Below are 25,852 nucleotides of genomic sequence, written 5' to 3'. Positions count from 1 at the left end.
ACAACACTAAAAGTAAAACTGTAAAAAAATGGTTTTCCACTTTTCAAAATCACAGCTTGAGGTTCATATTGTGAATAAGTTCTATAAACTTTTAACAACTTCCATTATTGCATGGCTCTCTGAAATAATTCTGATTATTGATCGGTCATGGCATCAAAATATGTTATTCCCCAAGCAGGCACATGCAAAAGTATTATTTTAGTAAATTATTAAATTAATGAATAATAATTTAGCCCTAAATAAAATGACCCACTTGATAACCTGACGACCTCATCTGGGACAACCCAGAACTAACGGATCAGACACCTTCAGCACATTTCCAGGTTACATACCGCTTGCGGTTGCCGGTAACTGGTGTTTTCAATGAAGAGGTGTGCTTGTTTACTTATTATTGTAATTATTATTATTATTATAAGTTGTAGTATTTTACAAGAACTCAGTGAAGAGAGCGTGCACGGCTGTTGTTTATATTGCTGCGTAGCCCTGAACTGAACTTACGTAAGATGCATGTGTGCATGTTCACTTCTAGAATCGATCTTTGCTGTTTAGGGGAGAAACGTTTCACGGGCATCGAGGGGTCTGGTATTTTACTCCTTTTATGTTGCATGACTAAAATTATTAATACTTTAAAGTATTATTATTGCAATATTTACAGGAGAGTGCCTTTCAAACAGTTATCAAAACAGTTGTAAAACAGGCTTATTTTGGTTTTCTCGCCCTCCGAATTATACTTATCAATGCTGTTTTTATAAATTTAACTGTTAAATATTAGAATGGTCTTTTCTGTTCTGTTTCAATTTCAAAATTGAATAATGGCATTAGAAGCTGTCTCAATACAGAAGCATTCGTATTGATACATGTATCCATAAGGAATGCATCATTATATACAGTATTATTACACGGCTCATTTGAATGCTTGATTCTGATTGGCCAGTCCGCTCAAAACATATAACATCCTCTAACCCGGACGCTGCAAATTATGTTGAAAGGGGCAGTTTAATATTTCACAAAAAATAATTATAAATATGTCTTTAAATATGATATACGACATTATATTTACAAATGATTAAACCAATTTGCCCGTTCGTGACGTTTGAATGCCGTTTCTTACTTTAAAGCCGAAACTAAACAGCTTTTCCTTGCATAAGGTCTGCATTCAGTAAAAATGTGTTAATCAAATATTTCAAATTCACATTTAATGTCCAGTTTTTTTCTCATGTGGCGAGTAGCCGTGTAATAAGCGGGATAATGTACATGCAGCCGGCTGATATCACGAAATAAGGCCCTTCAGTGTGTACAAGACCCTCCGCTTCGTGTCGGGTCCTGATCACACTGTCGGGGATTATTTCTGCTATAACAACCGGCTGCCTGTACATTATCCCCTACTTGCTTTATTGATGTTTTGAGCACAGCCTTGTTCAATGTGCCCCTTTTATACTTTGAGCACCTGCCCCTTTATAGGTCTTCTCATTTCTCATTAATAACATTTATGTGATTATATTTTCAAATTATTAAACCAAATTGGATTTGTGTCCTGTTTGAAATTGCCTCATAGCCTTTAGGAAAGCTTTTACCTCAAGGAAGGTATTTCAAAAAGATATTGTCTAAATCTAATAATTTCCTCATGTTGCCAGCAGCCATATCACAAACAACGGGTTCCTGGTCATCCTATTTTAGTTTCGTTTTTATAACAATAAACAAGTCGACCGGCATGTACATATCCTTTATTATTGATCCAACCCTACAAATCCCATTTAAAATATTTGCCAACATTTCCAAGTTTACTGTCCTCATGGAAATCCTGAACGTAAACTCATGGGCTATGTAATCACAGGACGTCTTACCTCTACAAAATGGTGCTGGGAAATCCCACGATGCACCACTTCCCGGGCTCACTATGCACGTGAGAACCGCGTGCCCCTCCAAAACGTATCCCATCACGCAACTGTAGCGGATCTTGTCGCCAACGTTGTACCTGGACCCGTGGATGATTCCTCTCGGTATCTGTCCTGGGTTTCCACAGGTGTGACTGGGTAGCACTGCAACAGAAAGCACAAACACGGCCGAGAAATAAGTTTCCCCATCATGCTGTGCCTTTCACTCTTTGTTTGCTTGTTTCATCCTCAGAAACAGACTGAAAGCCAAACTCTGGAGATCTCAGTTTCTCTGCGAGTCTTTACGGAGCGCGAACATCTGAAGCTGGTCTCGAGCTCCACACGTGAGTTATGATCATGATGCTGTTTGAAGGTAAGCATTTCATGTTGACAACAAGAGTGCATGAATCAGCGCTCTGTTCATCTGCGTCGACTCTTCAAAGAGAATCCACTCCAAACATTTTAGACTTTGGGAGTTTGGTGGCGTGAAGAACAGTCTTAAAAACAGGCACATTAATGGCAGACTCTAAAGCGTATCGGCTTGATTCGTAAACATTAATTGTGTTTTATGACTCATTTGGTGAGAGACAGACATTCGATCTGGCCAACTGCACAGATGTTGACAAAGGCTTCTGACTGGTCTTGAAGAAAGCCTTTTTACAACTTTTTTCTTGGCAAGCAAACAAACTTACAAAAAGTTGTAAAGAAAAGCTCTTCAAAAGAGTAAAATGCCTAGCGTTGGTCCAAAAATAACAACACTCCGTTGACTTTAAAGTTCAAAACTGATTGGTCAGATCTGCAGTCTATTGTAAGCATACACAAAGTATTGAATGCTACTATCACTTTGAATATGTGTCTCTTTTTTGCTTGCCAATGTTACTTATACAGTACAAATCATGTTTAGATGGGATTTATACATACAAAATCTGTAATAGTTGGGTCTGAATGAATGGTAGTGTCAAAAATATTTTCATGGTTTTGTCTGATTGGATAGGGCTTAAACATATTTGAATATTACAATTTATACACGTTAAGCATATGACAACTAGTCAACACGACTCTTTTTGAGTTCTGCTTGTCAAAAAACCTCTGTGTTCAAGGGAAAGTGCTCTTGAAGTCATATCATCCTTGGGTTTGCATTTTCATATTGAAACCTGGGAGTCTATGATGTGCCCACCAGCATTCATCTCCACTGACTCATGTCAAATGTATAAGGTACAATATTTACAGTACTTTGCACAAAGACCCGCATGACGTCCGAAACATGCTAACTGCTACTTTATATAAAACTATTAAACCATTAACTATCTCATTTCATACCAATAAGTCATGAAAAGATGTTAGTCGCTAGGAAACAGCCATCTGCATAATACAAGCACTTGCATTTTGAACATTTAAAACGTGGAAAAAAACTTACGTATGCGGACTTGAAAAGCTTCTGAAATGCACAATACTGTACTTTTATGAGCATGTTCGTCTTACACCCTGGTGACTTTGATTCAAAAGCTTTACAAGTCACTGAACGATTCTTGAAAGATTCATCTCACCTGTCAAAAGACCACTTTTATAGACTATACATACAATGTGATCCTCCAGACACGAGAGGTGCCTGGAGGAATGGGCGGAGATGTTACATAACCCCTGTGGCAACTTGTAGAGCTAAATCTAGAGGCTGACATTTGATTGGGTTATGTTCAGTGATAAACCCACAAATGGCCTCTTTTGATTTTATCTTGGTGGAATAGTTTCGTAACTAGGGAGATAGAAAAGAAACCTCGAACAATAAGGTTTCCAAAAAATGACCAAACTCGAGCAAAATGGAAAAGTTGTTCTTGACCAGCAGCAATGAGAGATTTATGCCACAAGTAACTCAAGATGTGATCATTCTTCCAGGACAGTGTTACCCCATAAAGCATTGTGATGTGATCAGAAAGTAGATCCTTTCAAAAAGTAAAACGAAAACATTTGATTAAATATACTGGAACATTCACTTTAAAAAAGGGAAATGATTCAAAATATGAAAAAAGCCCAATCCAAATGTACTGTGTGTCTATTTAATGTTTTTTTAGTGTGTCACTTTGTTGGCTTAGCCACATGCTAACACCAAACTTTGAGAAACGAGTCTTCATTATCGCGGTTAACTGTGTGAAAGCATTATTGTGCTGAAAATAGGTAGGTCTAGCGTTTCAAATTTGTCACTTTATGAGGTTCCATTCGAGTTAGGATGCTGCCTGCGTAGGAGGTATAGGCAGGAAGACGGCTCTAACTAGGTTTTGAAACCGAGCCACACATTCAACATTTTCTAGCATGTCTAGTTTTAGCAACAAAGTGATAAACCCCATCTAGGGAATGTCCAGCTAGCTTTCACCAATAAGTATAGAGCACAGAAATGATAGAAATTACAAAGTAAAATTGAGAAACTACACTGCGAAACAGGAAGAATGTGGATTTTTTTCTTTTTTTTTCAGTCCTGTGTACACTGCATAGGGTCTGATTTGGAACCATCTAATGGTGTGTTTAAACAATGCGATTACCAGAAGTAAACAAACATATATTTTATGTTCATAGTGAAACTGCTCAAATATACTTGCTGGCACATTATTCAAATCACCTCAAAATTGTGTCCTAAAGTGACATGGCTTAGTTGGAGCAAGACGCATAACCACAGTGCTTTTGGAATAGCTGTTTCTCGGCATAACTGTACATTCATATTCATGGTATTGCACTCAAAATGCGCTCGGCTCCAGTGAAAAATCGGTGTCCCAGAAGACGCAGGATGGAGCAAACCAGCCAATGAAATGTTGTCTGGCTCTATTTTAAGCATTTAGGACTTGCAATTGATTTAATCTGGAATAATTCATTGTGGAAATGCCTGTCCTGAGATCTCAGTCTACTGGAATAGCTCTGTTCATTAATCGTATTTTGAAATTGACAGTTTGGTTCGCTGTGGGGGTTTCTGGGGAAGTTTAGTAAATATTTGATTTATTGTCTGATTAATGATAGCTGAAGGCCAGTGTGATGAAATTTGAATGAAGGAATAGGAAATGAGGATTGTTTTTGGTTTTCCATTGATGCCGTTTCTTATTGTGCCTCGTCATCGAGCTGTTATAAATTAGATTGATTGCTTTAATGTACTTATTGATTTGCAACCATGCTGCTACGGTACAAGTTTATTCATTTTGTTGCTCACTAAACCAAAAGCTAGTCTGCCTATTAGAAACCTGTTTGTACCATTGCCTAAATGTAAATAAATACATCATTTACAATCCCTTACTATGGTTTGATTGCTTTCTTTTGGTGCGTTGATTACTATTGGCAAAACCGTGGTTATGTTGTGGTAACTATGGGATTACTACGCTAAGTATGGCAAAACCTGTAGTAAAACCATGCTTTTTTGTTTTAAACTATGGTTATTTGTCATTAGGGATGTTTTGGTTCCACCTTCCTAATGACACACTGTAGGACACAATGACACATTGTAATTTCCTTAAACGAAGGTGGAAGCATTCCAAAATCAAAAATGTCTATTCTTAATACTACTACTCCAATAGTGCAGTAGTTAAAAATACTGTGATTGTTATTATAATGTTATATTTCAAGTAATGTGTTCGATACTTTGCTTTCAGTTTTGCTTTAAAAGTGTTTAAAATGTGTCATTACTTTACATGAATCATATAACAATCAAAGCTGGACAGATAAATACTGATGAACCGAAGAATCAATCGCAATAGTTGAATGCTTTTGTACCACTTTCCACCATATATACAGTATTGTATATATATATTCTTGATCTCTCATATAAAGGAAACGGTCACAGTTCTGAATCTGTATGATATTTCCATTGAGTGTGTTTTCCACTTCCACCCCGGGATCAGACGGTGCACATAACAGAGGATGAGAGGAAACCAAACCTTCCTGGGACACAGCAGATGTTTGGATTGTGAGAATGAAATGATTATGATGCAGTTCGTGCTCATCATCCCTGTCATCTGACAGCTATGGGGGTCAAGATAAAATAAAGGCAGATACATCTAGGTAAATGATTTTAGCACATAGCTAGTCAGTTATAGGGTATAAACACAAAGTTATGAAAATAAAAATCCCCCAAATTGTTACTTTTAAATTTGTATCATTTTATTCATGATTTTTGTTTTATTTGTCTAATAATTATGTAGACTAAATAGTAAAGTGACCAAAATAGGCAAAATCAACTTTTGTTCCATTATTGACATTTTAATCATAAAGAAATCATGGCAACAAATAAATTCATGATATTTGACAGAAAAAGAATTAGGAAATTATGTGGCCAAGCCCACCAACAAGGTGCACTGTGACCAGACGTGACACCATTCTAACAGACTGTCGTGACACTACGTGCCGCCAACGTTGGGCGTAGACATGATGTAAGATTCTCTAGTGTTATCACAGATCAGGTAACACACGATATGGACACCAAATAAAAATGTTTTTGTCCAGATTAATGGCCATGCCACATTTTTACTATTGTATGGGGACTTGACCGAGCAATAGTTTACTTGCCAGGCCATACCATGTCACCTCTATTGAGAATGATATTTCACCTGAGGCAAGCTTAATGCAAAAATCAATATAGGCTATTCTCTCTGAATAAATGGCCAGTGTCTCTAAACTCTGTCATACCTTGGGACCATTTATTGCACCCATCTGTTGTATTAAGAGCAGTGCTAAGCACACTCCACAGTAACACGGTCACTGCTAACTTTAACACGCTGCCACAAACGTGCGAACAAAGAGGTTTTGCCCACCAACGTATCCTATTAGATACAGGTTATGATTTCATGTTTAATTCCTTACAATGAAAAATAATTAGAAAAAAGCACACTTTCAGTCAACAAAATGACTTTACTGTAGATAGTCTGCAAAAAAACTGTAGTCAGAATTTATGTCTAAATAATTATAATAAGTACAGATTATTAAGACGGACAACATGTGGTTTTCCATTAGCAGAAACGCCTCAACTGGAAGTACCAATACAGGCACTTAACAACATCCAGTGATTATATTGCTGTTTGTGCAAATGAGCCATTAAAGAGTGCAAATAATGTTGAACTAATCCACAAAATGAAAGCCTCCATGAAAGCAATCGACAAAGAATACTTAACCTAATTTAATGTGAGCACCTAACATAATTCCTGCTGCATTTCTAATGTCGGCGCTTTGATGTCGGACTGAACTGAGTTCTTGTCAGTTTAAAGCTTATAAGGTTTAATACACACCATGAATCCCAACACCCTGTTCTCTATTAAATTTGAAAATTTGGGTTTTAAAGTGAAAGCTGGTGTGTCGCCAATGGAACGCAATGGCGGTTGATGGAGCCTCTCGATAGTTCCCGGAAGTTACTAGCAACGCATGGAGCTGCAGCACAACCCAGCGATTGAGGTGAACTTTTTACACATTTAAGGAAGTAAGTCGTTTATGAATAAAAAATAAAAATAAATAAAAGAATTCCTGAAACTATCTAAAGGCTCCATCATGGCACTCGAAAATGTTCAACTTCCATCGACACGACACTCTCTCTCTCTCTCTCTCTCTCTCTCTCTCTCTCTCTCTTAATGGCTCTGGACACATCAACATCTTCTCAACCAATGGGGAGATTGAGGCAGTAGTCATCTACCCAAAGAAAAACAAAGATCAGGCAAAAGTATACATCTAAAATAGCTCAATTTTAAAATACGTGCTGGAAAACGGACAGACCGAGGACCACAATTTTGCGCGCATGCAGTGATTTCCATAGGCTGTTGTTTGAGAAAATGAGAGTCCTTTTGTAACACGGCTTAAACAAATAACCTGATTAGTGTTTTGCTTTATTGAGTCTCCATTAAAGCAGGACAGGGAGGCCAATTTTCTGTTCATTACCGCTGCCACTGTCCTGATGTATGCTAGCTGGTGTTGACACACTGCTACACAGGCTCCCGTTGCCTCTGCATGCTGATTCGAGCCGTGCATCCCCGTCGCATCTGCTATGACAGATTTAAAGGTGAGCACGAGCTGTTCGATGAAGATGCATGGCACTTGATTGGACGACAAGTCAATTTCCCACATGAATGGCGACACGAGAGGCTGCACATTATCTTTGGTAACCTCAGTGTGTGTTAAGACCGATGTATCATCTGCCTAGAGCAAGAAGCAATCTCCGACCCGATGTGATTGAAATGGCCGTTAGATGTGGGTGTTTCCAGAGCAAACCGTCCACAGAAACCACACTCCCATTTCAGTCATACATCCTGTGTGTATTAGGTCAAGATAAGTACAGCAGTCTATTGGAGATGTCTATCACAATACCAGATGTGAGTAAATTATACATCCCAATCAGGGTATGTCAGGATTAAGTTATTCAAGCTAACATAACATTTTATATCTCGCATAACCACATTATATAAAATTCAATATGGTAATGATGTGATGTGATACAATGGATTTGATAATCCATTAAATGTAATTCTTTACCCATTAAAGGATATTTCGCGTTTCTTTATTTTTCCCTCTTTATTTTTAAACCTTACAGACCAAGATCGAAATGTCTTCTTTGTGTTTAATTTGATAAATTCAACATCATCCGTGCCAAAGTTGGCAAAATAAAATTGAATGTGCTGCTTGGTGTTGCAAAAATCTGCCACATCTATGTAAATGGTAGCAACACATTAATAGCCACAAGCAACGCAACACCATCTCAAGCCTGAGAAAAGTATTGTAAAGATGAATAAAAGTAAACTCTCCAGATGTAAACTAAACACATCTCAAGTAACGCAAAACTCAAGGAGCTTTGCAGTTGTCCTAGCGATGCAAAGCCGCTGAAAAGCATCATAGTTATTCATAAAGCATGCTAACGGAAGAAAAGCAAAACTGAGGAAACTTAAGTTAGTGGCCTTGTGCGGGGCTTTACAACCTGAATGTCAGAGAAAATGCTATTTTACATAGGGGCGAGATGTACGCATATGAACGTGTAGGATGTGAATCCTTCAAAATTAAACAGTTAATTGAAAAAAGCAAGCGCAGCCATTACAAGACTAGAAAGCAGATCATACCAAACATAGAAATGACACCGAAAAAAATGCATGCGAATTACCTTCCAATGAAAGAAAAATACTTATTAGTTGCAATGAGATTGTGTTGGGCTTTTATGACCTATCAACAGGGCATTTAACATCACTCATAGCCACGGTTGCCAGATGTTTATATCAAAACAAGCCCAATAGCCGACTTTTATGCATTATGCAGTTTCTGCTTCCAAATCATAATGACGGTCTGTATCATACTTTCAAACTTCATTTCACCCTAAAAAAGAATGGACAAAATACTTCCACCTTTAAGCAACTGAATTAAAAACAACCCATGACAACGGTTTAAAATTAGCCCAATTCAGCGGGAAAACCGTAGACTTGGCAACCCTGCTCACAACATACGTTACCCAGAGGCCTGGTTTACAGTACAAACACTGTTACCTTAAATAAATAAAAATAGAAAGAGACAGACACAGACACACATTGCAATGTGAAAGAATCAATATATTCTGGTGATAATGTAATGTTGTGTTAAGATTTCCTTTTTTCACCATGTTTTATAAAACGTTACACAGGGAATACATCTTTTCAGCAAACAATTATAACCACTATAATCTTCACCCCATTACATCATGCTGTGTGTGCTTATTAGGTTTGATCAATACTGGGTTAACTTTAGAAAATGAAATAAAACGTGTATATGTTTGAGTTTACGACACTTTCACATACTATGTGACAACGGTTTCTGACTCAACAGCTGCGTCCCAATCCGCATACTATACATCCTAAATAGTATTCGAAAGTAGAATAAGTATGTCCCAAATCGTAGTATGTTGAAAAGAGTATTCCAAAGATTCCCGGATGGTCCACTACTTCCGGTAGAAATTCGAAGTGCAGAACGATGCACAGCTAACGGCTAATATTACTCAACTGTCTTCAAGATCACACTATAAATGGCTCTATAAGCTGCATATACACTACAATGTCATCCGTCACAAACAGCAAAACAATAATATGAAACTGATTTTTTTTGGAATTCAGTTTGGCCCACCTTCAAATGTGGATCTAAACCTGATTTCTTGTAATACTGTCGCCTACATTAACATACTAATGTTTGATTGTTTAAATCTTCTCTTAGCTCCTTCTTCAGGTCTAAAATCATCACACAGGACTGTCGAGGTTAGTGATTAAATGCGATTTCCACTACAAACCCCGTTGAGGCGTAACTAACCAAAAGTGACACTACTAACCTTATCTACATTTTTCACGTGATAATAGGCCAGAGGCAACTTTTATTCCTCAAAGGTTCCTCTTTAATAGCTCAGGAGACTTATTGAGTTGTTAGTTATGTCTCAGGCATTTCTCTTAAATTTCCAAATTGGTGACACACAGTCAGAGGAGAATGCTACATCTATATAGTTACTATTGGATCATTTCATTACAAATGTATACTTTTTCATTTTTATTGTAGTAGACGTCAGCCATTGTGAGTACAGTTGAGAGCTGAGGACATTGTTTTTAAAAATCCACATATACTCAATCTAAAGTGTGTGTGTTTTTTTTTAGAAAACTGTGGCATTACTCATAATAACATTGTTTTGACGCAAGAGTAGAAAGCACTATATATCAACTTCTTTAACCACAATATAAAGTATTTTTACAACCGATCATTAAGCTGCGCTGGGATTATGCAATCATAATGTTTATGTCTAGTGCTGGTTTTGCTCTTGTCCCTTCATTTGCAAACTCAGATATGAAACTAATCACAGATATAGCATGTTTAGCAGGAAATGTAGTTAGCTTGTCTTCAGTCTTGAGCCCAATATTTTAAGTATGATGTCAAGTCAACCAGCCCACAAAGATTAATCTAAAATCGAAATCTACCAGCTAAAATAATGGCAATATTAAGCAAAAAATAAAAAAATCACTACACAATGAATACAACATCTGCGTTTCCGCAACATGTAATGCTTTCAGCCCAAACTCCGCAAATGAATTCACACACGGCTGTGACTGCTGTGTTAAATGCTTGTGGTTACATAAAAAAGCATCAGAATCAAATTCTGATTGAACGAGTCATATTCATAGCAGTTATCAGTAACACCAAGTACTCAAAGCAACATAGCAGACTGAAAATGTACAAATGAGATTCTAGTAATGGATACAAATTTGCTAAAACGTTGAAAACCTAATTTGGTGTATTTTATTATATTAGGCCAAAACTGACCTCAAATTTACTGTTCTCTAATTCTTAAAACTAACGTCATTATAGGATATCACAACCACAAACTATACTCTCAACCTTCACTTATCATAAATCCTACATCTTTTAAAGCACAAAGAGTTTGATTCATGCAATAGCTTTCTTTCAAAATCACTGGCTTTTACAATGCCTATAAGACATGCTTGGTCAAAATCATCCTTTGCACGCTGCCTAACAAAGAAGTAAAGAGCGGTTTCCACAGGTACTCATGACTCATGCCTTTCCATGCATCAGTGGAGTTGAAGAGAATTAACTTGGACTTTTTACTGCTGCACAGGTGAACTGTCCCCTTACAATTAAATGACTCACTCTTCAGACTTCAGTGTTTTCTTTTTTTTGACAAACTACAGACCGAGGCACTTAAGTCCACATCATATGCTTCCTGCAGACAAATAAAACCTCATGAGATATAGTGTTGTGTGATGTGGAGGTATTAGTTCTTAAGCGTGACGGCTGTATCGATGATAATTTTGGCATTCGTTTGATGTCATGTCTCCTTTCAATAAAGAATTACTGCAGCATATTGTACATTCCTCTGTGCAGCCTAATAGTTTTTAATAGTTGACTAGTTTTAACGTTAAACATAGGATTATGTTTAGGATAGTGGTCAGTAGGCTGCTATCCATTTTCAAGTGATGTCAAGTTATCATCTTAAAAATAAAATGTGTCATTTAGTAATTTAAATCAGTTTTGTGTCAAAAATATAAATGTGCGTGTATGCGTTTATAACACTGGAAATACAACATCAGGTTGATCGCATTGCGTTGTGGGATACGGTATCCCACGTGTCACGGTTGTGTGTGTGTGTGGCAGAACCCAAACGCAGGCAGGTGAATGTAACAAGAGACTTTTATTAGATTAAACAAAACAAAAAACCCACAAATGGGGCAAAACAGAGACTAGTACTCACAAACAGAAAACTTTCCACGAGGGGAACAATACAAGATAGCTAATAAATAATAAGTCCAAAACACGAAATCCACATACAGAACTCACGGGGAGAAAACACATTCAATACTTGAAACAGGGGAATCCAAATAACATCCAGAAGGATAACGCGGTGCAAGACTAGAAAGACAATACAATGAGCTGACGAGGTGTGAGGGTAACAGAGGTACTAAATAGGGACAAGATAACTAGGGGAGATTGCGCAGGGATGGAGAAGGGCAGGTGACAAGACTAAACACTAATGGGAAATCTGGCTGGAAGAAGAAGGAACAGGTGAGGGAGATAAAACACTAATGGGACACTAACGGAGAAACAAGGGGGCGGAGCTAAACTCCACATAAGACAAACATACACACAAAACATGGTACTGTAACCCTGTCCCCAAGGAACGAAATCTAAGAACAGAAAGGACAGGATTGTCACACCATGAAGTATGCTTTGTTGTAAAACAGAAAGTGCATCCTGGTAAAAGCAACAGTAAAATAAGTATTGAAGTATTTTTTATTTGATGTTATATCTTATCCTTATTTGTCTACTTTACGTCTATCCATCATATTTGGTATGTCGACCAAAAAAGAAATTGATTTCAAAAGTGGAGCAGGTTATTCCAATTTGAGAAAAACATTTGATTTTAATTATTTACTTGTTTAGAAAGGTGCACTACAAAAGTAAATAGAGTTGATTTCATTTTGACTTCAAGTGTCACCTGTAGTCTAAACCTTCTCTATTCTTCAATGCTCATAAATAATGTTGCGCCAATTCCATAGACAAAGTAAATAACAACATCCGTTCATCCGTATATTTAGGTTTTGAAGGACTCTTATGAATGTGTGGCCTCGGGCCCAAATCCTGGAAATCCAATAAAGGGTAAAGTAAGATTAGAACTGAAAAACACTTGAAATCCTGCTCCGGGTGTCAAGGGCCCTTCAATGACAAATGATAAGATTTATACAACGCAGCAGCCAAACAAGTTTTACAGCACCGAGCCATGTCCCAGTATTACTCAAGCATTATCTCAGATTTGACGCATGTCTCACATTTTCCACATGCTGATTGTGTTTTCGCTTGTTTTGCCTCTTCCATACTTACAAAGACACAATGACTGTTTGGGCACCTGTAATAAAAAAAGTGGATTGCAAAAGTAATGAAACCGTAGTTTAATTTGTTTTGTCGATGTGAGTGTAGACTGATCCCATTATAAATAATGGACCTCACTAGACAACTTCAGTGCATCACATCTCAGTGCAACACGTGATGTTTCTTTGATCCTTGAAGTGCGATCAGTGTATTTTACATACTTTAAAACTGAGCTTGTGATATTTATGTTTCCATCAGTGTTGGGTAAATAATTAGTTACTGTAATTTGATTACTTTTCCCTTAAAAAAGTGAAGTAAGAGATTACTCTTTCTGTAATTTAAGTACAGTTACTTCGGATGTAATTGAACTAAATACTGACTAATGTATACAATACTGGAATTGACATTAAAAGTCTAACTTTAAAATGCACGCGTCAATGTATCTTTCATTAATTTGTAATACTTTATTAGTTAAAAAGAGTACTTAATGTAGTTTAATATCATTTATTTGAATGAATTAAATAAGCTTTTTCATGTCTATCCTCGAATCACTGAACTAATCAAGGTTGACATAGGATATAGAAAGTAATTAGTAATAAGTCATTAAATACTTTTTGAAGAGAGTAATTTGTACAGTAATATAATTACACTATTGAAAATAGTAACTAGTAATTCATTACTTTTCCAGAGTAACCAATACTGGTTTTCATGCATCATTTGGGACAGTTTATATTGTAATTTGTATTAATATTAGGGCTTTCAATTGATTAACATTTTTAATTGCGATTAATAGTTATTTTGTTTAACAAAAAATAATCACACACAGCTTTTATTTTTTAAATATAATTATTTTTTTACATTCTAATAATTTCACATTTTATTTCCAAATGAATGTAGACACAACACATTAAGAAATAACACTTTACAGTCTTTACTGCTAAATACATGAAATACAGAAGAATACTAATTAAAGAGTTTTTTTCGTCTTTTCATTGTTTTTAGATAAACTTTAGTGACAAGAGTCACAGCAGCAGGTTTAAGTCACAGCGGTCCCTTTAAGAGCTGGCGCTCTCTGCACATCCCATTTTCACAACTCTGCATTCATTTAAGACTTTATTTAACTAGTCGAAGACTGAACTTGTGAAAATAGTATAAAAAGTTGCTTTCTGACATAATCGTGTGTGTTTTTGTTCATTCAAGTGAAAAAGAGAACTTAATACTGGTGCGCTGCACCTGCACGTCTGACAGATTCTGACGCAGCCTTCAGCCCATGTGTACACCAGACGGGACCACTGACGTTGTGTTGCGTTAATACGTGTTCCACAGCCAGAAGATGTCAATCTATACTGGACATGTCAATACAACCATTTCAAATCACACCTCAATACTTTAAAGGCCTTTATATGAATAAGAGCTTGATTATACAATGTAACGATAGACAACAATGACTCAAAAAACTGATGTTGCATTAATGGCGTAAAATATTTTTAACGTTTAGCGTTGATGTTGAAAGCCCTAATTAAAAAACACTGAGCCAGTGTCAATTTACAGCAAACCTAAAGGGATAGTTCAGCCAAAAACGAAAATTCTTTCATAATTTATTCACTTTCATGTCAAGCTTAACCTGTATGACTGACTTTCTTCTTCAGAAAACAAAACAAGATATTTTTATGAACGTTGTAACAAAAAAACATTTATTTCCATTGGACACAAAACCACTGAGACAATTCTCCAAATAACTTTGCATAAAAAGAAGCATACACAGGTTTTGATTGAAGTGAGGGTAAATAAATGATTTTTGGGTGAACAATCTCTTTAACATTGAAATTTACATCCTGACTTTACAAAAAATTCACACAAAATGTTCTCTGGTGAAGTTTCATGAATGAAGCCCATTACAGTATGGTTTCACAAATCCTTACTTTGCAAATGTTAATAGTCAGTTAGTATCGCCACTTTTGAAAAGGAACAATAGTTTAACATCAGTAACCAAATATTTTGTTGGGTTATAAATCCAAAATAAACCCAAATTTGCAATATCATGGTTGAATAATGCTATAAGAATTGTAATACAAATGGTGATCAATCTACACTTTTACTATAGTTAAAACATGGTTCATTTCGGCAAAATGTGGTGTCACCCCATACATTTTTACACATCTTACATAATCGGCTCATTTCCTAAAAACCGAAACGAGTGAAACCACATGACACCACATGAACCCAAGTAGCTGAAAATGTATACTTGATGTCAGACTTTTGCTTTCTAACTCGCTTTCTAACTTGTCGGTACGGTATTATAGTCAAGTTTTAATCACCATTCATCACACTTTCTTTAGCCTGAAGAGCTGTTTGCTTCCATCTGCATTATCAGTCAATTTATGCCACTCGGCACATTTATTTACATACAGCTAACAAAACTCTCGCCTGAGGAAACAGGACATCATCGCCGGTGTCTTAACACACAGTTATCCCCACCAATCAATGAATTGCAACAGACAGCAAGGTGTCCCAAATCCCTTAGTTACGCACTGATCTGTTTGTGCCGTTACCTACAGAGTTAATAACCTCAAACTCCATGACGGGATTAAAAGGCTCGCTCAAGAGGTGCATGTACAAATATCTGACGTTCATATATGGGTCACAGTTGCTCGCCCTGTTTCTCCCAACATTTCTTACCTTTTCTCCTTGATCGATTCTTTGAAGCATCAGATTTTTCTTTGAAGCATGTCTTTGAAGATAGAGAGGAGAACACATTTTTTTTTAATTTTTATTATGACTTCAGAGATATTATGTATGACATCGGGCTATGAACTCAAGTCAATAAGCACGTCTGACGGCTATCAGGCAGCATTTGACCACTAACTGGATACATTTTTTTTATAAAGCTCACCTCTAAATCAACATCTAAAATAAAAGGGAACTTCAGAAGAAAAATCGAAATCCACCGATTACAATTCTGTGTGTGTCACGTGAACAATGTTCGTTTATGTGGTGTTCACCCCAAACCAAAGCAGAGCGTTCCTCGCTCTTTATTATGTGCAGGAACACTTGTGTTAACCCCAAAAAACTTGCACGACACATGTGGACGAGTCAAACAGTAGGTGTCAATGAGCTCTACAAGCAAATTTCTCGCTCTAATTGAATTTTTATTCAACATTGTAGAGGACGCGTTTGACGCACATTGGCGGTAATCGAACAGCTCGATTCGCATCATTCACGAGTTCACGTCCATTCCTGTCTTTGAATTGACATTGTATGTAATTTACTCACACAAATCGCTTAATTTGCATTGGGTGTGACCGCAAATTACATTAAGATGTTGCTAAATTAACAAGGTTGTAATCTGAAAAGGAAAAAAATGTTGTTTATTAAATGGAGGGCATATCACTGATGAACTTGAATAAAGTTAATACAATTTTATATAATGTATTTCTGTTTGGTCCCAGAAAACATGAAGTAGTGTTTGACAGCCCTAGTAAAAAAAACAGTTAATTTTAAAAGCATTTAATTCATACTAAGTATAGTTTAAATGTTTAAACAGATTTACTGACAAAATTATAATTAACCTTTATTTGAAGTACTATTTATACACCATGTGCATTTCTTCATAAAAAGCCTTTGTTTAAATAAAAATGTGTTCTAATCTCACCTTTTATAAGGATTTTATGATTTTTTTATAAAATCAATCTTTCAATGCAAGATATTTTAAAGTTTACCTGAAGTTCCACTTTAGCACAATCAAACACACTTTAATGTATACTGTATTTAGTTGGACTTGAGCACTATTTCTGCATATTAAAGTATATTAAGTACAAAGTTAGTTCCAATTTAGCAGACTTTAAGTATACCAATATAGTATACCACAAATACAATCGCAGTGTATTCTTTTAAGTACATACAGTAAGATGTAAATGGATTTGCAGCATACTTAGCATGAAATAAATGTATTTGAAATACATTTTAGTATATTTATTTTTCACTAGTGAGGGTTGTGAAAATCATTCAGATTTTATTATTAAACTTGGTCGATGTATGATATCTAAACTTGTGTTTCAGTCTCACATTCAAGCCCAGACAACTACATGAACTACTTCCATGCTTCTGGACTGACTGACATTGTATGCTTTGAAAAAAGCAGACTGTTAATAATTTATTAAAGTTGGGATGTAGATATTTTCATTTATTTATCTTGAAGTGGACGAACGTCACTGCCTTTGCAAATTAAAAGTCACTGCCGATTAAGTGCGGTCTGATCTTGGCTACAGCATTCTTTCTGTTTATCTGATATGAACAAAGCCACTACCCTTTAACTCAGAAGGAACACCTACATTTACAAAGACTATAATTACTTCTTAAAATGTACACATTACTGTACCTATACAAGGTAGTACTGTAATGAGATCATCATTAATTTGACATGAAGCACTGATCCAGCTGACATGATGCTGGGATATCTATCCTGTACAAATGAAAAAAATCTTTATTTATTTATTTATTTATCAACCTATTCATATACACTATTTATGTCTGTCACTATTTTTCACATTAAAAACCCTTTTTAGTTTATTTTAATTGGTCTTGTGATTTGATAAAAAAAACTTAAAAATATACAAATATTCCATGAATTCACTGACTCCGAACAAGGTCATAAAAGGTGTAAGGGTGCTTCTTAAAAAAGATATGTTTCGTCTCGCTCTCTCCTTTTCCTGTAGTCCCTCCTATAGATTTTATCAACTGCAGAGCAAAAATCATGAGTCCAATACCTTAGAAAAATAATAGCACACCTCCTCTCATCAAGCAATATTTGAGATATCTTTCATGTGCTTAATGTGTCTTTGAAAAAAGGTGGCAGCCAAATGCATTAATATAAATGTAAAATACTACATATTAGTCTATATTGCCTTTTTTATGTTGCCATGTATTTCTTATTAATTATTATTGCTACTATGTACCATATTGACAAACACAGAGAACATGTCCTTGTACAATAATGTTCTGCAGATCCACACTTCAAACATCTTGGCTTTATACAAACGTATCCATGCATTATTCAAGTTGCTAAAGCATGCGCTTTGGCTTTCTCATAAACATAAACATGCACACGGTCTCTTTGCAATTTTACAATGCAACAAATCCATTTCACTGCTGCATAATGCATCACACAGAGAAAAACAGGCACCACGCATTTTTGCGATGCCTGGGCGGCATTACGGGACTAAAGTCCCACGTCTCAGGGGATTACTTTCATCTCCCTGTCATCCTGCAATACATTGCATTTCATCGAATGACTCAAACCGGCGGTTAAAGAGTTGCAGGGGTGTCATCAGTTACTGTCATGGCAACTGTCACACTTGAGTTAACTGCCTCGGAGGCACAACAGGTAAAGAGTGCCTTCTCCGGTTATGTGGGTAGAGTTGGCCACGCCGGTTCCACACCTCAGTCAGAAGTCCATTACCGTGGGCAAGCTCGGTGGGCAGTCAATGATCACGTCATCCTGGAGGGACTCAATCCAATCAAAGGCCAGCGGTACATTACTCCATGTTATCAAACAAAAGACCATGTGCACAAGCTGAACGTCGAGTGCCATTTCATGTGTGCCACCAAAAACATTAGTGAAGGAAGTGGCAATATGTGCAGAGGCGTAATGGAGAAACTTTTGATGGAATATGTGGCATGTTGCGCTCTGCGTGCTGAGAAAAGTGTTTTTCAGCTTTTAGGTTTCAGGGTATGAGGGTGAATATCAGAGTCGTGGGTAAAATGCAGCTAAACGCACACATATGTGTTTAAAGAGTACATTACATGATATCTTGAAAATTACATTTCATGCAGTGTGTAATGTTCCCGTGTTTGAAAGTAAGCAGTCTGCCAAATTGTAAATTCGAAGGTGAATGAATAATAAAGTTTTTGGCTTGGAAAAAAAGGAGTCGACTCAGAATCACACAAACGAGTCGTCCCTAGTCCGATTCGCGAACTGCCGCGGATTTATGTCACTATATATAGTCCCCGCCTACTTTTTGCTAGGACTGCCTGCGACGCAATGTAGTTTAAGAGCCTCATTCACTGTGGACCAATCACAGCAGACTACACCATCTGACCAATCACATCAGATTAGGCTAGAGGAATTGAGGGGATTAGATAGATGAATCGCGGAACGAATCATTTGAATGTAAGTCAAGAAGTAAGGTAAGAAAAACTGCCTATTATTGCGAAACAATAATGTTATCACATCTTCTATGTAAATAAACTTGTTGTTGGACACTACATAAACCAAAGTGAGACCTTAAAAATCCCTAGTTATGTTGACCAAGTACATAAAAATGCCTAAAACGGTCTCCTCATCAAAGGTAAATTTATTATAATGATGTAGAAATTGAGCTTCTGGGTTGGATCGAAATAAATTAAAAAAATAAATCATGTATTTAAATTACAGTTAGGATGCTGCCTTAGAAGACAGTTGACCAGGTTGGAACTGGATCATAATCCAATACCACACATTTGAGAGTAGTGCAATGTCTGACATAACTGTGAGATGATGTCATGTCCCAGTATGTTTGTCATGTTGAATGACACAAAGATTTACGGCTTCTTGGAACAAACAGTCATCCGATGCAGTATAAGAAAGGTGGAGCCAATAAAATGGTGACAGGGTTCACATATACAGTTATGTCGTCCAATGGGAACGCTATTGATTGAAGAAGCGTTTTACTGCAGTCGTCCAGCCGCTCACGGATAGCCGGCAAACTCTGGGGTATAAACATTGTTTAATGTGCACTGAACTGTCTCCCAGTTCGCAAGATGCTGTTTTCCTCGCCCTTCGCCGGGTTTATCGACAAGGCAATTCATGCATAATGCCGAGAATGCGCAACAATGGCCGTTCATTTTAGAGCCGGGGAAAGAAACTCCATTTCTTAACAATGTTGCGTGCGAGGCCACAAAGAAACAGAGGCAAATTCACATCAGACATCAAGCAGCTCAAAGAGATATTTACGATTGTGCCAATGCTCCATGAATAGCAAGTCTTTTGGGAGGATCGGGACTGAGTGGGAAGCGAACTGGAGTGTAAATCTCTGGAGTGGACAATCCCACAGCAATTGGCAGCGCAGCAGACGCCGTGTTTCATTCTGGCTAATGTCGCTGTTTAGTAATGTGGCCCAGGTGCTACAGACGACAGGGCGTGCTGAGATTTATGCACAGCATTCTATATCTCCTCATTGACCCGCTTTACCTCTTTGCTCAATGCATGTTCCCCTGCGACTCGCCAAGCTGAGGCGGTACAAAGGTTTAAAGCTGTTAAGGTTGCATTCTTATGACAAAATAGCTACTAATTACTATTCAGTCAATGTTCTCAATTAATGAAAATGTCTCTATTTTGAGGAATAAAATATTTTTTTTAAACTATGATCCATAATTTTGTTTGGTTACTGCATAAGTAGATAAACTAGAAATGGTAAATGTGTAAAAATGATTGGTCAATTAATCTGGTAAGATTTTACAGACAAATTTAAATTGTTTCCAACACACAAAGATATGTAGTTAATGCTAATTTCACTGTACATTAACTAGGGGTGTCAAAGTTAAGGCGTTAACAGACGCGATAATTTTTGTTTAAATTAACGTGTTAAAAATGTTTAATGCATTTAATGCAGCATCCGTTTGTTTTTACATTTATGCATTTGGCAGACGCTTTAATCCAAAACGATTTACATCTCATTATCCTACACATCCTATACAACCCACATCCTTATGTTTATTTCCTACCTGCTGTGATTCATGTTAAAAATCATCAATTTAATAGAGACATCACTTACTGTACTAATATCAGAATGTTGTCTTTCGTTCATAAAATGATGCTATTAAAGACATCTGTTGTTTCTACATTGATATGAAGATTAAATGTGAAATTATCAAAATGTAAAAGTATATTTTAAAACAATAATGTTAATTAATTGTTTTAATCGAATGACAGCACTAACATTTACTAATGTTAACAAATATAATCTTATTTCAAAATTTTAAGAATAATACTGAATGTAAATGATTTGGACATGAAGTTTTCTGCCCAGAGTATATAAGAGTGATGTACAGTTGTCAGGTACTGGAGTGAGGTGCATGTCATGCTAGAATGCCGCTGAAGTTTGCCAGCTGTTGCAGATGGGGGATTTGGGGGATAGAATCTGTTTTGCGCTCTCTGAGGTTTTGTTTTTCTTGATTGAGCGCTCGCTGTAAGTACCCGACAAGCTAAAAATATCTCTCACAAATTTAACTGCCACCTCATGGAGTGAAAAATGGATAAAACATATGATTAAGCAAACAGAGTATCAGAGTCCACAGCCTTATACTTGCAGGTAAACTGATTGTGTCTCCCTAAAAACCCATTATCCTCTATTCTCCATTTATCCACCACATGTAACTCATTTTGTCAAGTGTAATGACGTATCAGAACGTCTTACAAAATGCCATTTATTTTGTTTGTTTGATTGTTTGTTAAAAGCGCATGTGCGACTTTGGAAATCTCTCACATAAAATTAAGAGACCATTCCAAATGTTTATTTAATCAGCATTTCTAGATTTATTGTGGTCATTCCAGTCCAGTGCCTGATGAAGTTCAACTAAATCAAACCCCAGGAGTGACCAAGTCATCCAGCAGCAATGCGAAAGACTGACAACCGGAAGGCAAGACACATGAAAACTGTGATAAATATCCAGGTTATCGCATAAAAAACCATACTTTTTCAACTAATAAATACATGTAGAAATATTACTGATCTTTTGCTTAACAGAGCACATTTTTTTGTTTAACCGAAGAGTACATTTATTCATTATTTCATCTTCTGCATATAAATGCAAATAGAAACAAAAGTTTTATTTAAAATTTAGGAGAAATATTGTTAGTTCACATAATGAAACAAAAATGATCATTTTAAATAATAACAAGATTTTAATAAATATTAAGATACAAAACAAACACCCACGAGGGGTAACATAACAAAACATGGAAACAAGGATTGACTAGACTAGACTAGACTAGACTAGACCCACATGGCACACACACAAGAGACAAACGACACAAGGTCAATATATAGGGAACCAAATCAAGAGGGGACAGGTGCAGGGATAAACTAATTAACACTAACTAGGAAACCGGAGGGCAGGAACAATGAAAAGACCAGAGAGAGAGTATGGCAACCAATAGATGCCAAAATAGTCTCTCTCCAACATAAAACAAAGGATCCTGTCTGATTCCGCCTCAAAACCAAGAAATACCTGAAATGGTGAGGAGGAATCATGACATATTCACTGTGAATGAAGCAGTGCAGTACTGTTAACTTGATGGGCACAGCATGTGACAGTCTGTTAATCGAAATGTGTGGAAAATACGACCAAATAGTAGCAACATTTCTCAAAAATATACAGATGCGCCGGAAAACATTAAGAGACCGCTACAAAATGATTTTCAGTTTTTCTGAATGTACAATTTATAGGTATGTGATTATCCCCTTACCTACCTGTCTGCACTTGGGTCCTCTGTCTCTCACCTCACCCACCCCGAGACTCATGACAGAATACACATCTTTATTTTCCATTTGACAACAAAATTCTTGCATGGTGGCTATGCCACACTGACTTTGATTTTTAATACAGTAAATAATAATGTTTTAGACAATTTCGCTGCTTATTTTGTCCTGCCTACAGAAGCAGCTTTTGGTAACCATAAAAAAAATCTATGAGGTGATTGGATATAAATTCATACGAAAGAAAATTATATGAAATGGATCATTAGAAAAAGCAAAAATGAAGCCCCGTCCCAAAATCAAACATCACCGGGGCAAAAGATCAAACTAAACTGTAAAGTAACTGTATGAATTCATACAAATTAGCCACCTTAGAAATGAGTCACAAACTGCCATGAGATTGTGTTGATATGACAACTTATGTTGACCCCTCATGCCCCAACGTCTGCCAGAACTCTTTCAAATTTCAATGAATGGTGTCTAACCAATAAAGCCAAGACTTAATATATGCAAGAGTTCATTAGTTTAAGTGAAAGTGCTAACGGATATAGAAAGTCTGCTCCAGTTGGGGAGTAAACCCAGAACACTCAGGTCAGCGGTACACAGCCACCGTCTTGGTCATTTCCTCTGTATGAAACAACGCAGAATAATCAGCCTGCCGAGACAGCAAAGGTGAGACGTGGTCTTTCGTGCCCGACTGTGTGTGTGTGTGGCATTCAGACAGATAAGATATTCATGGTCTGTAAAACAGCTCCAGCAAAGTTCAATTAGATTGTAATTAGACAGTCAATTAGGCTTTTGGAAATGACAGTGAAAGAATATTTCCATAAATGGATTTGCTAAATGACCAGACCGCAGAGCAGAAAAAACAGCATTGTGTGCTATGATGCCCTTCGCCTACCAACATTTCAACAGCCCCGTTTAGAGGGGTTGAATGAACTCTGTTGGCATGTGCTCGGTTTTACTCAGAATTCAGCTGTCCATTTGAAAAGGTCTTTCAATAAGAACTGCAAATTATCTGCAATCAAAAAACTAAATGTATCATTCCTATCCAGACTCATAAGCTACGATAGCATCAGGATGCTAAAGCTTGGTGATGTCGCTCCTTAACCAGAAAGACCTACTGATCGACCAGCTTACACACGTATGACCAACCACCAGCTTTAGCAGCAGACAACAATTACCTTCCTAACAACTGCATTTCTACAGAACACAGCTTGGCTTGTGGACGATGCTTCACTATCAGTTGTGCAAGCCGCGCGGCTCTAACAGAGACAGATGTTGTGCACGAAAGAGCTTTGCTAAGGAGACGGAGAGCTCTAGCGCAAAGAAAAAAAATCTCTTCCAGTTATGTGAAATGCAAAATGAGCGGAACATCCTGTTTATAACAGCTATCATTAACCGCCCCTCGTGGGTGAGGAAGGTAGCTAAATATTCCAACCTGCAGGAGTCAGTGTCGACATGCACAGAGTCCGGTCTTTGGATGACGGCCGCTTATCTGCATGTTCACCATTAGCCAGTGTCTCGCTGATATGAGCGAGCTTCCTGCCAGCTAAAAACAGAGCGGCATTGTGCATCACTCGTGAGCGTGTTGTCAAGGTGCTTTAGAGCGCTGACATCTGCATCAGACCTCTATCTCCACACTGTCTGATTCTACTGGCGCGAGCAGCCAAAGAATATGGATTTGAAAGGAAGATGAAATGAAGCATTGGCAAAACAGGAAGCGGACCGTCTGCTTCAGATTTTAAGCGAATGTATTTGTCTTCCTATTCAAAAACACATGTTATTTTAAAAACCAATGTATCCTCCAAACCATGCGACCGCTGTTTCTTTCATCAAATATGACCCATTGAAACATAAATAAATTAGCTTCTGCGGTGCTGCCACTATTCGACCAGTTTGCTAATTCGTATGAATTCATTTCTGTGGAAAAACAGCATATGCTGGCGTGTTTTGAAGCAAGGTAGCTGGTGTCAGCTGGTCATATTCTGGTCCTTAGCCGGTCATGAGCTGGTTAAAGCTGGCCCTGTGCTGGTCCTAAGCCGGTCCTGAAACAGCTAGCTCTTAGCTCATGACCAGCTTAAACCAGCTCAAAACAGCTACCATGCTTCAAAACTTACCTACCCAGAATATGCTGGTTTTTTTCAACAAGGTTGTGAATCGTACAAAAATCGTATGATTATTAGAAAGAATCCATACTGAAGCCTCCCCACAACCCCCCCTTCCCCCTCACGTAAAAGCAAATGTATCTAAAAGTACAAAGAAGATGGTACAAGCTCACATGCATTAGCCACCTTGTATAAAAATGATGAATTCCCATGACATTTTATTAGTAAAAATGAGATCAACACAGATTTTGATTGGTAGTGACGGTCAAACGTCACTTTATGATAAGTCATAAGATGTTTTTATAACAGCTAGGGGGTGCCTATCTTTGAAACGTAACTATACTGTATAGGTCATAATAGGCTGCTTGCACAAAAACCTAAAAGGGCGAACGAACACACAATCAACATGTTAGGAACCCCATAATGTAGTCTAAGAGATAAGAATGCATGTTTGGGCAAATAATGTGATTTACTGCAATGTTACGTAATGTTTTGGCTCACGTGAGGCAAATATGAATCATGACTTGGCATGCGGTCTCTAACTTTTGGGGCGACAAACAAGTTCCAGCAATAATAATACAGCAATCTTTTCTTAATAACTGTTTTCCAGGATCTCAATATGACACACAGCTTGAACAACAAAGTGATGTAATCTTTCGAGAATTTATGGTAAATTAAGATATCTTACTCAATTGGTAATTTATGCTCGATGAATGCTTAAAATATGCATTTGTCAGTGGGTGAGGATAAAATTTATCAAGAAATAATAAGCAAGTCTGTGGCATCCTGTGGTATATATATTTTTCTGGAATACAAGACTTAATATACATGTTATTTTCACTTCAGTTTTTTTATTAACAGTATAAGCAAACATTTTATTATTTCTCATGTTGTAATTATTTTCTAATTATTTATCTTTTTTCCTGCAACAGAACACACAGGTTGTGACCAAGTTTCTCTGAGATAATCTTACTTTAGAGTTAAATACTCCTTTAATAGAGAACATCACGTGAATAAAGAATAAGTA

General features: G+C 36.9%; 1 protein-coding gene across 3 annotated transcripts in view; it reads right to left on the bottom strand.

Annotated features, from left to right (window-relative positions):
• Positions 1-25,852, bottom strand: part of csmd1a (CUB and Sushi multiple domains 1a) — a 313,221-nt gene that overhangs the window by 176,833 nt on the left and 110,536 nt on the right. For all 3 annotated transcript variants that reach the window (XM_056760343.1, XM_056760344.1, XM_056760345.1), the window contains exon 4: positions 1,845-2,039. In XM_056760343.1, coding sequence (XP_056616321.1) covers positions 1,845-2,039 — 195 coding nt within the window. The remainder of the gene's footprint in view (positions 1-1,844; positions 2,040-25,852) is intronic.

The sequence above is a fragment of the Triplophysa dalaica genome, chromosome 11 (assembly GCF_015846415.1).
Source record: "Triplophysa dalaica isolate WHDGS20190420 chromosome 11, ASM1584641v1, whole genome shotgun sequence".
NCBI classification, from domain to species: Eukaryota; Metazoa; Chordata; class Actinopteri; order Cypriniformes; family Nemacheilidae; genus Triplophysa; species Triplophysa dalaica.
Note: the sequence above shows the minus strand (reverse complement) of the source record. Positions and strands in the feature narration are given on the sequence as shown.